General features: G+C 49.9%; 1 protein-coding gene across 2 annotated transcripts in view; it reads left to right on the top strand.

Annotated features, from left to right (window-relative positions):
• Positions 1–533: 533 nt before the first annotated feature.
• The window catches only part of LOC118619951 (solute carrier family 23 member 1-like), a 42,085-nt gene continuing 29,781 nt past the window's right edge, over positions 534–12,837 (top strand). The window contains exons 1-3 of one of the 2 annotated variants that reach the window (XM_036246840.1): positions 534–596; positions 4,660–4,791; positions 12,095–12,208. In XM_036246840.1, the coding sequence (XP_036102733.1) occupies positions 4,750–4,791; positions 12,095–12,208 (156 nt within the window). In that variant the 5' untranslated portion in view covers positions 534–596; positions 4,660–4,749. Of the gene's footprint in view, positions 597–4,659; positions 4,792–12,091; positions 12,209–12,837 lie in introns of both variants that reach the window. The other variant, XM_036246839.1, reaches the window with a different exon arrangement.

The following is a 12,837-nucleotide window of genomic DNA, read 5'->3' as shown; positions in this document are numbered from 1 at the left end:
AAAGATCAGAATGGAAATAAATGACACAGAGACAAAATACAAAGGATCAGTGAATCTAAGAGTTGGTTCTTGGAAAAGATAAACAAGAGTGATGAACCCTTAGCCAGACCCATCAAGAAAAAAGAGAGAGAGAACCCAAATAAATAAAATCAGAAATGAAAGAGGCGATATAACAACAGACTGACAGAAACACAAAGAATTGTAAGATTCTCTGCCAAGCTGACACGCAGCCCAGGACTGAGACACATGGATCATGAGCAGAACCCACCCCGGACAGCCACCTCAGAGGCAGCGTCTTCAGTGTGTCGCGCACGCCTCGGTGCTGCTCAGCCCTCTTAGCGGTGAGTGAAGAGGAGAAGGATACTGCTTACCGAAAGTATTTAGGTCAAACTCCCACTGAGAGGAATTGAGCGAAGGCAAGTCCAGAGGCCCAAATCCCTTTTCTTATAAAGCCAATCACAAGGGAATTCCACACATGCCAGATTGCCTTAGTCTGTTTGGGCTGTTAGCTTGAAAATACCATAGCTGGGTGGCTTCAACGACAAACATTTATTTCTCCCTGTCCCGGAGCCTGGGAGTCCAAGATCGAGGCCCTGGTAAGTTCAGCATCTGGTGAGGACCTGCTTCCCGGTTCATGGATGGCCGTCTTCTTGCTCTGTCCTCCCGTGGGGGTCTATCTGATAAGGGAATTAATTCCATTTATGAGGGCTTCACCCTTATTACTCCCAAAGGCCCCACCTCCACATAACATCACAGTGGGCTTTGGGATTTATCATATGAATTCTGGGAGGACACAAACATTCGGTCTCGAGCACAGATCTTAGAAGGTCTCCAGCCCTGGGCTCTCACACCTCTCGGCCAGTTCACAAGGAGGAGCCAGCGTACACGGTGGAGTGATGAGGACGCGCAGGAGCAGGGAGGGAGGGCCAGCCCACGGAGGCGCCATCCCCCACTCGAGCCTCAGCATGGGGAGCCCGAGTGCTGTAAGGAAGAGCCAGAGTCACAAAGACACCAAGCTAGCTGCAGCACCTGCTGAGACGGGGCAGCTAGGGGCAGCTGTGACATTATGGCAACTGTTGTAGACCAACGAGACAGAGCAGACTCAGACTCCGAACTGGGTTCAAATGCAGAGAGCTTTATCAGCCGCGCGGCGACTGTCCCATCCTACGCAGAGGAGAGAGCAGCCCCGAGCTCAGGGGGAGGGCTGCTTGTACAGGTGTCTTAGCCCCTGTTAAGGAATTTGCGAGCAAGCATGTACAGAAGCAGATATGTGCAGTTGGCTGTTATGCCTGAGGGAGCAATCAGTTTCTGTGTACACAAAGCAATGGTTATCTATACAATGCAGTGGTTATCTATTAGCAGATAGTTCTTGCCATTTCCTTCAAATCCAGGGGGCAAGGTCACGTGTTTGTCTTTTATACAACCTGTTTTCCAAATTTACCGGCTGCCTGATTATACTAGAGAAGCGGTTTTCAACCCTGCATTCCATACGCTGGTCTCAGACCTTCGTCCCAGTCTCCACAGCCCTCGGGTGAGTTTCCTCCCATCCAGATGCCCAGCCCTAGCTCCCGGGACCCCCCTTGGACATTCTTCCATGGGCCCTGCTTGTCCCACAGAAGGGCTTGGACATCGAGACACAGAGGCAAGCTGAAGGGTTAGCGGGAGCAGTTAGTTACACAAGAGCAGAGAAACAAGATTCGCCGTGGCAAGCTGCCCGTCATTCCTGTGAGCCAGCCCTGGAGCCGTGCCCGGGCACCGCAAGGCTGAACCCAGACGCCCACACCACGTTCAGCTCTGGACGAGAACAGCAGAGACTGGTAGCAACTGAAGAGGAGAAAGTCAGGTTTAGAAAAAAACAAGCGAACTTAGTTATACTGCGTTCAGATTTATTTTGTTAATTATTTTCCCTTGATTGATTTTAGAGAGAGAAGAAGTGAGAGGGAGAGAGAAACATCGATGAGAGAGAACATCGATTCGCCCCCTGCATGCCCCTCACTGGGATCGGGACCACGACCTGGGCATGTGTCCTGACCAGGAATTGAACTAGTGACCTCTTGCTGCAGGGGTCGACGTTCAACCACTGAGCCACACCAGCCATAACAAATTTATTTATTTAAAATCATATCTACATTGTGCAATGAAAAATGATTTGCTGAAGACTTTTTAATTGAGGGTCTTTTTTTAAACAAACAAACAAACAAACATGAGTTTCTAGAACAGGAGTAAGCAAACTCTTTCTGTAAAGGGCCAGATAATAAGTGATTTTAGGCTTAGTGGACTTGTCACTACTGTTCAGCTGTGCGACACAAGGCAGCTCTGGAGACCAGGTGGACGAGCGGGTGTGGGTATGTTCCCGAGAAACTCTGTTCACACGAATCGGCAGTGGGCCAGATCGGGCCAGTGGGCTTGTCAACCTGTTTTACATACTGAAATTCAATCAGGTATGAATATGGGGATTATCTACACCGTGAGGTCGTAAATTGAGAGCCACAATCCATCTCAGGCCGCTTTCTCTAGCGGCACATAGAAAAATCAGAAGTAAACAATTTTGCAGTTTCACATCTACAATCCTGCAACTCCAACTTCTGCTGAATGAGTCAGAGAGCCATACAGATGTAGAAAACCTCACCCTCTGTAGCTAGTGTTTGTTTCCTGATCCTCTAGATCACGAGTATATGAAATAAGGTCTTCATTTGAGTGAAGCCTTTAAATGGATTCCCTGCTCCTCCCTTGATTGTCTTAGATCTAATTCTGTTGTGGAAAATTATGTTGAGGGTGTTAGCATTCGCATTGGTGTTATTTTTAACGCTCTTGGAATTTAACAATCACTGTTTGTGAAGGATAAAATAATGAGCAAATATTGGGTAAGTCATTCTAGAAAAGGGACTGGTCTGGGATTAGAGATAAAAGTGTAAGTTTGTGGATTGGTGTTTTGGTTGCAAATGATAGAAAACCCAAGTCAAATTGGGTTAAACCAAAAAGAGAATTTATTGGCAAAGGTATATGGCTTGATATACGGACTCAAGCATCGCTGAGACCCGGTTTCTCTATCTCGGCTCTGTTCTCCATGTTGGCTTCCTTCCAGGGCTCTATATACTCCCCAGTGGCCACCAGCAGCTGCAGAGCAGCATCCTCCCGGTTCAAGGTTAGTGAAAGAGAGAGAAGCCTCGCCCCCAAAGTCCCAGCAGAGGTCTCCTGGCACCCCGTGGCTCTACCTGGGCTCCATGCCCCCCGCTGATCCAAGGCCATGGCCGGGGCCTTGCCGTGTCCCAGCTGTGCCCACGCCGCCATGCAGGGCAGCCACAGGACAGAGTAAACGGCCTGGACACGTGCCTGGTTGCTGGGGATCAGGGTGGTTTTCAAGGGGAAAATGAGCGAAGGTTACATGGATTCGAAAGGCCAAGTCAAGAGCTGCACCTCCACTCACTCGGACCTTCTCGTGAAAGACCCTGTTGGCCTCGTCCACTCCTGCCAGATAGGCGTTGCCCCCTGGCTGTCTCTGGGCATCGTCCCTTCTGCAGAGCCGGCTGCTCATCGGACCTCGACGCCCGAAGGGCCAGGTCAAGCCCTCCTGCTCAGCCGACCTCACTTGCGAGGAGGGTCACCGGGGGCCAGCAGGCGGCCTCAGCGGTGCCTTTCTCCTCCCAAAGCGCCTGGGGCCCCAGCAGCTGCCTGAGCACCGAAGAGTTTCAACTCCTGTGTTTGAGGGAGCATCATGGGTTCCCAGAGAATCCACATTCTTTTTTCAATTTTTTTTTTATCCTCACCTGAGGACATTTTTCCATTCTTTGCTCAGATAGAGAGGAAGAGAGAGAGAGAGAAACATCGACGCGAAAGGGACACATCGAGTGGCTGCCACCCGCACGACCAACCGGGGCCGGGGACAAACTGCAACCGAGGCACATGCCCTTAGCAGGAACCGAACCCGGGTCTCTCTGGACCGCAGGCCCACACTCCAACCGCTGAGCCAAACCGGCCAGGGCTCTTTATTCCAATTTTTATTAATTTATTTTGTTACAGATATTTCTCCCCCACACACACTCCCTCCTCCCCATCCCCCCCCCCCAGCATTGCTGTCTATGTCCATTGGTTATGCATATATGCATATAAGTTCTTTGGTGAGAATCCGTATTCTTAAAACAAATTCCTCTCCTTGCTTGAGCTAATTACTAGGACTAGATTTCCATAACTGGAAACACAAGGGTCACAAACAATCCCTGTGAGTGTGTCGGGTGTGTTCTGTGACCCGCAAGCTGGAGTGTATATGGGGTGACACATGATTCCAGCCGGGGAGGGGGGCCGAGGCCGCCGGCTGTGCAGCTGAAGCTGGGGAGCCTTGGGGGGTACCACAGTGGCTTTCGGGTGGGAGAAGGTGGCAGAAGCCAGACCAGGCCGATGAGTGCAGGGACCAAAGTCAGCAGCAGTGACTTCTGAGGAGGAAGTCTTGGCTTTCTTCAGAGCAGCAGTTACTCAAATTTGTCAAATTATGAAACATTTGCCGCAACGGAATGAACCTTGGTCCCTGGCAGTAACCAGAAACGGGAAGGGCTGGGGAGGGTGGGAATCTCTGTCCATCAGCAGGCAGGGCTTGGAGGCCCCACCCTCCCCAGAGCCAGCTGATATCCCTGTCTTTCTCTTTTTTTCTTATTCTTTCATCAGGCGTTGAGAAGTTAATTTTTCTCTACTAGAGCGACTTCACTTCTTTTTTTATCCTGGAAGGATACCCAAAGGAGCTGACCCCAAGTTGCCATGAACTCTGCCACCTCCAGCTGTGAGCACCCCGACCTCTTGGTGAGTGCTGGCCAGAGAGGGGGGGTCAGAGGGGGCCCCGGACACAAGGAAGGAAGGGGCCTGGACGGGGTCCCAGGAGTCCTCATGCCCTGATTCATCATTAGCTCTGAGGATGATGGCTTATGATCTGAGGATTTTTAGATCTTTATCTCTTTTTTTTGTTTATTTTTTATCCTTACCTGAGGACATTTTTTTTTTTTCATTTATCTTCAGATAGAGTAGGAGGGAGAGAATAAGGAAGAGAGAGAGAGAGAAACATCGATGTGAGAGAGACACATCGAGTGGTTTCCACCCACACGACCCCAACCTGGGCTGGGGACAAACTACACCGAGGTACATGCCCTTAGCGGGAACCGAACCCGGGACTCTCTGGTCCGCGGGCTGATGCTCTAACCGCTGAGCCAAACCGGCCAGGGCAGATTTTAGATCTTTAGACAAGGGTGGTGGCCACACTCTCACCTGCCGCCACCAGGGGCGAAGATTCCTCCCTGAGTGCTGACCTGAATGAATCATCACGAAGGCAGGAGGAAGAGGTGGAAAATTCTCTGCTTGACCTTTACTCACAGCTTGGTCTTGGTTGAATCTAAATGTTTGTTTTCCAGGTTTCTCAGGGTTATGGTTTCTTTGACCAGAAGCCCTTTCTGAAACAAAGCCAAAGGAAAGAGGGAAGCAGAGAGCGAGAACTGATAGTTACTGAACAACCAAAACACCCCAGGCACCTCATGTGTTTCCCCCCCGTTCCTTTGAAGCTCATGAAGCAAGTTCTTTTGTCCCCATTTTACAGATGGGGAACCTGAGGCCCAGAGAAGTCGGGGTAACCCAGCTAGAGACCTCTCTAGCTAGTCTTCGAGCCCTGGCCCTACCACGTCTCCAACCTGTCTGGCCACCTGAAAATAACAGGGGGACTGAGAGGGCCCCTCTGCTCTTGCCACTGCCTGTCACAGACAGAAGGGCCCCACCCCACCCCGCCCCGCCCCAGGCCAGTTCTTCTGGAAAAGCATGGGGGGTACCTGAGAGAACTCTCCTCTCTTCTCCTCAGAATAATTTCTGCCACTAGTTCATGAAAGCCAAAAATACAAAAACAAAACGAATCTTAAGAAATAAGTGGAGGACTCCCTTTTCTGAAGGCTGTGATGTTTTCCACATTTTTGGCTTACCTGAGGCCGGTTGGAGAGTGGAGGCATGTGTCCGTCTTCTTTGAGTGGCCCGTCTCCTCTCTGTTTTCTTTTTTTATTAATATTTATTTATTTTTTGTGGGACATGCCCCTAGCGGGAACCGAACCCGGGACTCTCTGGTCCGCAGGTTGATATTCAACCGCTGAGCCAAACTGGCCAGGGCATCTCTCTGTTTTCTTTAAAGCCTCACTTTTAGCACCAGATCAAAGAAGTCACTGTTCTGCGATGTTTTGGGTTTTCATGTGTATGTCGCTCTGCTAGAAACTTCCAGAGATACAGACATGGGTGAGATAGCTTCCCGACACTGGTAGCTAATGGCTTAGCTGGGGGAAAGCAGGGTACACAGAAATATTTCTAATACAAGGGAGAAAATGGTTAAGTACATAACAGGGGGACAAAATGTTCCAGGAGTGGGAGGAAGGAAATTCATACAGGGTGGGGCCCTGAGAGAGGGGATGGAGGAGACACTGAGCCGTTGGGTGCAGGGGCACTGCCGAGTGGGAAGCACAGGACAGGACGAGCAAAGGCACTGGGGCAGGATAATGGAAGCCCTGTTTGGAGAGACCTGGGCAATCCCTTGCCTAGAGCCCAGTAAATGGGAGTGTTAGGAAATGAACCTAGTGGGCCAGGTGGGGGATGGAAGGCTGGGTGTGTGTGGATGGAGTCAGAGAGAAAGGGATCCGTCTTCCCCTGACCACCCCTTCCCGCGGCTGCTGTCCCTGCACCAGTCTCCTGCTCTGCTTGTCTGCTCCTGGGAGCTGGAGGGCTCCCCTGTATGCACAAGGGACAAACCTGCAGGCAACGGCCCTCGACACCAAAAGAGGAGGGTGCCATTCTCCCATTTACAATGGCACCTTGGGCAAGTCTCACTTAGCCTCAGCCTCCTCATCTGGAAATTGGGGTGGTAAGATGACGGTGCGAATCAAATGAGAGGATGCATTGGAAGCTCTTTGTAAACTGCAAAGCCCCCGCAAATGGTAAGGCTCACCAAATGCCTCTCTTGGTGGCATTACAGCCGGTGTGCTGAGCTGGGAAACGCACCTGCAGCTGGAAGAGGTGTGGCCCCTCGTCTCACACCAGTGCTCGTCAGCAGGGGGCGCTTCATTAAGAATTCATTCTCCCAAACGGGGCTCCCAAGCTTCCTGGGCTGCTGTGTGAGTCCCAGGCAGCGCCTTCTCCCGGCAGGCAGGGCTTTCTCCAGGGGTAACCGTGCTCCCCACGTGGGATAGGCTCCGAGAGGGGGCGTCTTCCACCTCCTTCCGCTCAGTGTCTCTGGGATGCCACTTGTCCCTGTGGGGGTCTTCCGCGTGCTAATGACCCCTCCTGACACAGGAACCTTCAGGCGCTCTATGTATCTGCCTTTTTCTTGTCTGTTTGTCCCATCCCTCCGCACGAGTGACAGGAGGTAGTTGACAACAGAAGCCATGTTTCCAGCAGGTCTGTGCTTTGCAGAGCCGGCTTCAAACCGCACACCCTGCTGCTGTGTGGCTGCCCGGGATTGTCGGCCAACCCATCGACCCAGGCAGCCCTCCATCGCTCTCTCCTTCGTCCTCTCCTCTGTTTTTCGGCCTGTGTTTACCTCCGTTGCGCTCACTGATTCCTTTCTACCATCACTAAAACCTCATCAAACGTGCTCAGGCTTCTCAATGAGCCAGAGCAACCCAGCCGAGGCTCATTCCCCTGCCCTTCCTCGTTTCGCTGTCCCCAGCTTTACTAAGCACCCTCCGAAATTCAAACTAAAGAAAGAAAAGCAAAGAAAGTGGGCAGGGGCCGGAGTTCCCTTCAGCACCCTCTATTCTAACTGGGGCTTGGCTTCGACCTGCCCGGGCAGACACGGCCTTTCACGAGCAACCCAGTACCAAGTACCAAGCATCCTTTTCCGAAATCTAAATAGGATAAGCATAATGTGTCAAAAGAGATCTAACAAGTTGGGGACTTATCTTAAAAAAAAATAAATGAGCCCTGGGCGGTTTGGCTCAGTGGTTAGAGCGTCGGCCTGCGGTCCAGAGAGACCCGGGTTCAGTTCCCGCTAAGGGCATGTACCTTGGTTGCAGTTTGTCCCCGGCCCTGGTTAGGTCGTGTGGGTGGCAGCCACTTGATGTGTCCCTTTCACATCGATGTTTCTCTCTCTCTCTTTCTCTCTCTCTCTTTCTCTCTCTCTCTTTCTCTCTCTCTCTCTTTCTCTCTCTCTCTCTCCCTCCCTCCCACTCTATCTGAACAAAATATCAAAAAAATGTCCTCAGGTGAGGATAAAAAATAATAATAATAAATGAGAAAATTTTTCAATAGTCAGGAATTTATACACTCATCCATTTATTTAATCAGTCCACAGAGAGTTATATGAGCTCTAACTAAATGCTAGAGAGGGAAATAGAGGTGTCAGGGGACTTTATGGTCTTTTGGACAAAGAAATAGGACTGCAGTGAGGCCTGTGGGGCCGTGTTTTGTAGGAGGCTCTGAGGAGGGGACACCTAGTCTCATCTGAGGCCAGGGTGAGGGGAAGTCAGGGAAGGCTTCCTGGAGTAGGTGAGGGAGGCAAGCTTCCAAGCATCGCTAAACAGACGAGCAGAGGCAGACACCTTAGGTCTGTGTTTTAGGACCTAAATGTTCGAAGGTTAATGAGCAGATGCTCTTCAGAGTCCCAGGGACAAAGGGACTCTGCAGAGCTCGGCCGTGGCTGGATCAGTCTGTCAACCACCACCAGCAAGCCTGACCGCAGTCCTGGGTGCCCCAGGCTCAGCGCTGTGTCTCCAAGGCCAGGGTGGGTGCCACAGGCAGGCAGGCGAAGGAATGAGGTCAGTGCTCTAACCTCATGGAGGAGGCCTGGCTTCCGGTCTCCACACAGGAGATGGCTCGTGGTTCCATTCCCCGCCCCCCTCCCCACACAGGCGGCCGGTCCCTGGTTAGCGCTCCCATGGCTGGGAACTGGCAATACCCTTAATACAGTGGTCCTGAACGGCAGCAGTTGTACCCCCTGGGGACATCTGACAGAGAACAGCTTTGGTGGTCACAACCGAAGGGGAGAGGGTGCTACTGGCATCGAGTGGGTAGAGGCCAAACGATGTTGCTTAACATCCTGCCACGCACAAGATAGTCACACACACACACACACACACACACACACCCCACAACAAAGAATTACCCTGCCAATGTCAATGGCACAGAGGTTGAGAAGCCCTGTCTTAGACTCAGGTTCCCTAAGGACCAGCTGACCTGGAGATGGTGTGGACAACCATCCAGTTCTTTTTTTTTTTTCTGTGGTACGTGCCCCTAGCAGGAACCGAACCCGGGACTCTCTGGTCCACAGGCCGACACTCAACCGCTGAGCCAAACTGGCCAGGACAACCATCCAGTTCTTGATCTGGTGGCTTTCTTGCCTCTCTTCACTTCTAAGTGAATGATGACCCCCTCATCCCCCCATCCCCTCCCCCACTGCTCGGGAGCAGGGCCACCGATCTGCCCGGTGCAGGGCCCAGCGCCCACAATTCCCTCAGGGGCCTGGGAAAGTGGTTTCATGTCTTTGAAAATCCGAAGAAAAAAATGGAACTTTTATATCAAGGGAAATGTTTGGATATATAATAACATACGTGTCTTTATACCAATACAATCACAAGATACAATATTACATTATTTTTATGGAAGAAGGGGCACATAGCGTAGAACCGTGTAGTGCCCACGAGGGTCATGGTGCAGCCCTGACTGAGAAGTCGTTTTTGAGGCTGTGGGGAAGTAAAGGGTGCTTAGGTGTTGGAGTTCCATCTGGAACTTTCTCCGTGAGAAGCCTGGCTGTGCCACTGTGCAGACCCTGCCCTCTGTGGTCTTGTCGGGACCCAGGACCCCTCTGGGCACACCAGCTAGAGTTGCCTGATTTCTATGCTGATGGCCTTCCAACCTCCTGGACACACCAGGGACATTGTTCTCATGTTCCCCTTACCCGCAGCCAGATGGTCAAATGTCAGCCCTGAGTATGAGCTTAAATCCTTTGAAACACGAGACGGGAAGCTCGTTGTAATTACAACAATTAATATTTATTGAGCAACACACTATGCCAGGCATAGGCCTGTGTGCTTCCGGCTTCCATTTTTTCCAGCTTTATTGAAATGCAGTTGACATGTAATATTGTATAAGTTTAAGGTGTCCGATGTGTTAATTTGATATACTGATGGGGTTGCGCAATGATCACCAACTTAGCACTGGCTCAATTGCCTCACATCACATAATTATCATTTCCTCATTGTGGTGAGAACACTAAGATCTGCTCTCCTGCCCTGGCCGGTTTGGCTCAACGGTTAGAGTGTTGGCCCACCGGCCAGAGAGTCCCCGGTTTGGTTCCCATAAGGGCACGTACCTCGGTTGCAGTTTGTCCCCGGCCCTGGTTGGGGTCTTGTGGGTGGCAGCCACTCGATGTGTCTCTCTCACATCGATGTTTCTCTCTCTCTCTTCCCCCCTCTCTCCCTCCCGTTCTGTCTGAAGATAAATGCAAAAATGTCCTCAGGTGAAGATAAAAAAAAAATCTGTTCTCCTAGCAACTTTCAAGTACATAATACAGTATTGTTAACTATAACCATTATGCTGTACATTAGATCCCCAGAACTTATTTGTTTTATAATATTTATTTATATCCTTTGACCAACATCTCCCCATTGCTTCATGCTCTAATTTAATTTTCCCAACTATCTATGAAGTAGGTTTTTCAGTTTTGCTTTGTTTTAATTTTTTTAAATTAATTTAGTTTTGTTACAGATGTTTCTCCTTTTCCCCCCATTGACACCCTCTTCCCCATCACCCCCACCCCACTCCATCCCCAGCATTGTTGTCTATGTTCATGGTTGCACATACATGCATATAAGTTCTGTGGTTTATCTCTTCCTTCCTCCCCACCCCCTCTTCTGAGTTTTGTCAGTCTGAACCCTACTTCTATGACTCTGAGTCTATTTTGTTCCTCAGTTTGTTTTGTTCACTATGTTCCACAAATAAGAGTGATCATGTGATATTTGTCTTTCTCTGTTTGGCTTGTTTCACTTAGGGTAATACTCTCCAGGTCCCTCCATGTCATCCCAAAGGATAAGAGATCTTTCTTTCTTACAGCTGCATAGTACTCCATTGTGTATATGTACCACAGCTTTTTTATCTGCTCATCTACTGATGGACACTTGGGCTGCTTCTAGATCTTAGCGATTGTAAATAGTGCTGCTACAAACATGGGGGTACATATATTCTTTCTGATTAGTGTTTCAGGCTTCTTAGGGTATATTCCTAGAAGTGGGATCACTGGGTCAAATGGCAGTTCAATTTTTAATTTTTTGAGGTAACACCATATTGTTTTCCATAGCGGCTGCACCAGTCTGCATTCCCACCAGTAGTGTACTAGAGTCCCCTTTTCTCCACACCCTCGCCAACCCTTGTTGTTTGATGATTTGTTGATGGCATGCAGTAGGTATTTTTGACATTTCTGTTATTTAAATCAGACATTTGAGGCTTCAAAATATTAGCAATGTGCCCAGGATTAGTAAGTTATACAGCCAATAAGTTGGAGAGAAAAGTTTAGAATTAATATTTAATTTGGGGTTAACCGGTAGAAGGAATGTAAGTTGACTGTTGCCTCCAGAGCCGTCTGTCTGCACTGCCCTCATCTGCGCCTGTGTGTCATCCGTTCGTCCTCCATTCATTCGGTCTGCACTGGGCACAGGCAGGCCTTGCCACAGCTCAGAGGAAGAGATGGGTGAGGAAACCATTCGTGTCAGAAACGTGCTGTGAAAGGGCCTTGGCAGATGTCAGCACCGGGCCTGGGGGCAGCTATTCCGTTCTGAGACCAGGATCCCCATTTTCCTGACTGGCTGGGAGGAAACCTGCCCATTTTCCTGGACAGAGGTGCTTCTCTGCCAGGGCTTTGGCACGGCCTCCACCCCTCTCGCACGCCCGACTTCCCATGGAGGCCCTGCGGCAGAGGTAGGATACAGAAAGCCATTGGTCTTTTGAGTTTGGACCTAGAAACGCCGAGCTGGCCCACCGTTAACCCTACCCCATCGCCTCTGGCCTCGGGAGCCCATCCATCTGAACGGTGGGAATCAGGAAATCCACAAGATTCCTCTGGAAGTGCCCAGATGTGTCCTTTTGTTCCCAGCAGAGCGGTGACGACAGGAAGGAGGATGACCATCCCAGGAGTCCCAGCAGCAACCAGCTGGCCTATCACATCCTGGACATTCCACCCTGGTATCTCTGCATCTTGCTGGGGACCCAGGTAATGCCACCCAGCTAGCACTGGGCCCAAAGAGGCTCTGCCTCAAAAGCCACATTGATACACAGCCAGGTCAAATTAGTCAGGATCGCACTCCAGCTGTGGATATTCCTGTCTTCCGTGCCCTGACCTGCAGGGGAACTCAAGGTTTTCTCTCTCAGGAGTTCGGGGGTGGGGAAGGAATTAGGGAGGATTCTCTCCCTGGCTGGGCTGATAGGTTACAGTAACTGTTACACTAGGGACACCTACTGGGACATTGATTATTCTGTAAAGATGCCCATTTTAATTACTTTGACTGGCAACAATGACAAAGTTTGATAATGAATGTCTGGGAAATTTTTGGAAACAGTTATTCTCAAATGCTTCTGTTGGAATATTATTTGCTACAACCTTTCTAAGTGATAAGTTGGTGATTTCAACTAACATGTAACACATGTCTACCCTTTAACCTTAAGAATTTCTCTGAGGATATGCTGATTAGACTTGTTAAGATAAGTACAAGGATGGTCTTTTAGCATTAGTGATAATAGTAAAATCAAAATCACGCAGCAAACAAACAAAACCCTAGAAACAACCAAAATACGCATCATAGGAAACCGGTTAAATAATTTCTGACACAACCTAACACATGA

Source organism: Molossus molossus, unplaced genomic scaffold, assembly GCF_014108415.1.
Source record: "Molossus molossus isolate mMolMol1 unplaced genomic scaffold, mMolMol1.p scaffold_m16_p_7, whole genome shotgun sequence".
Taxonomy (NCBI): Eukaryota; Metazoa; Chordata; class Mammalia; order Chiroptera; family Molossidae; genus Molossus; species Molossus molossus.
This window is presented reverse-complemented; position numbering and strand designations above follow the sequence as displayed.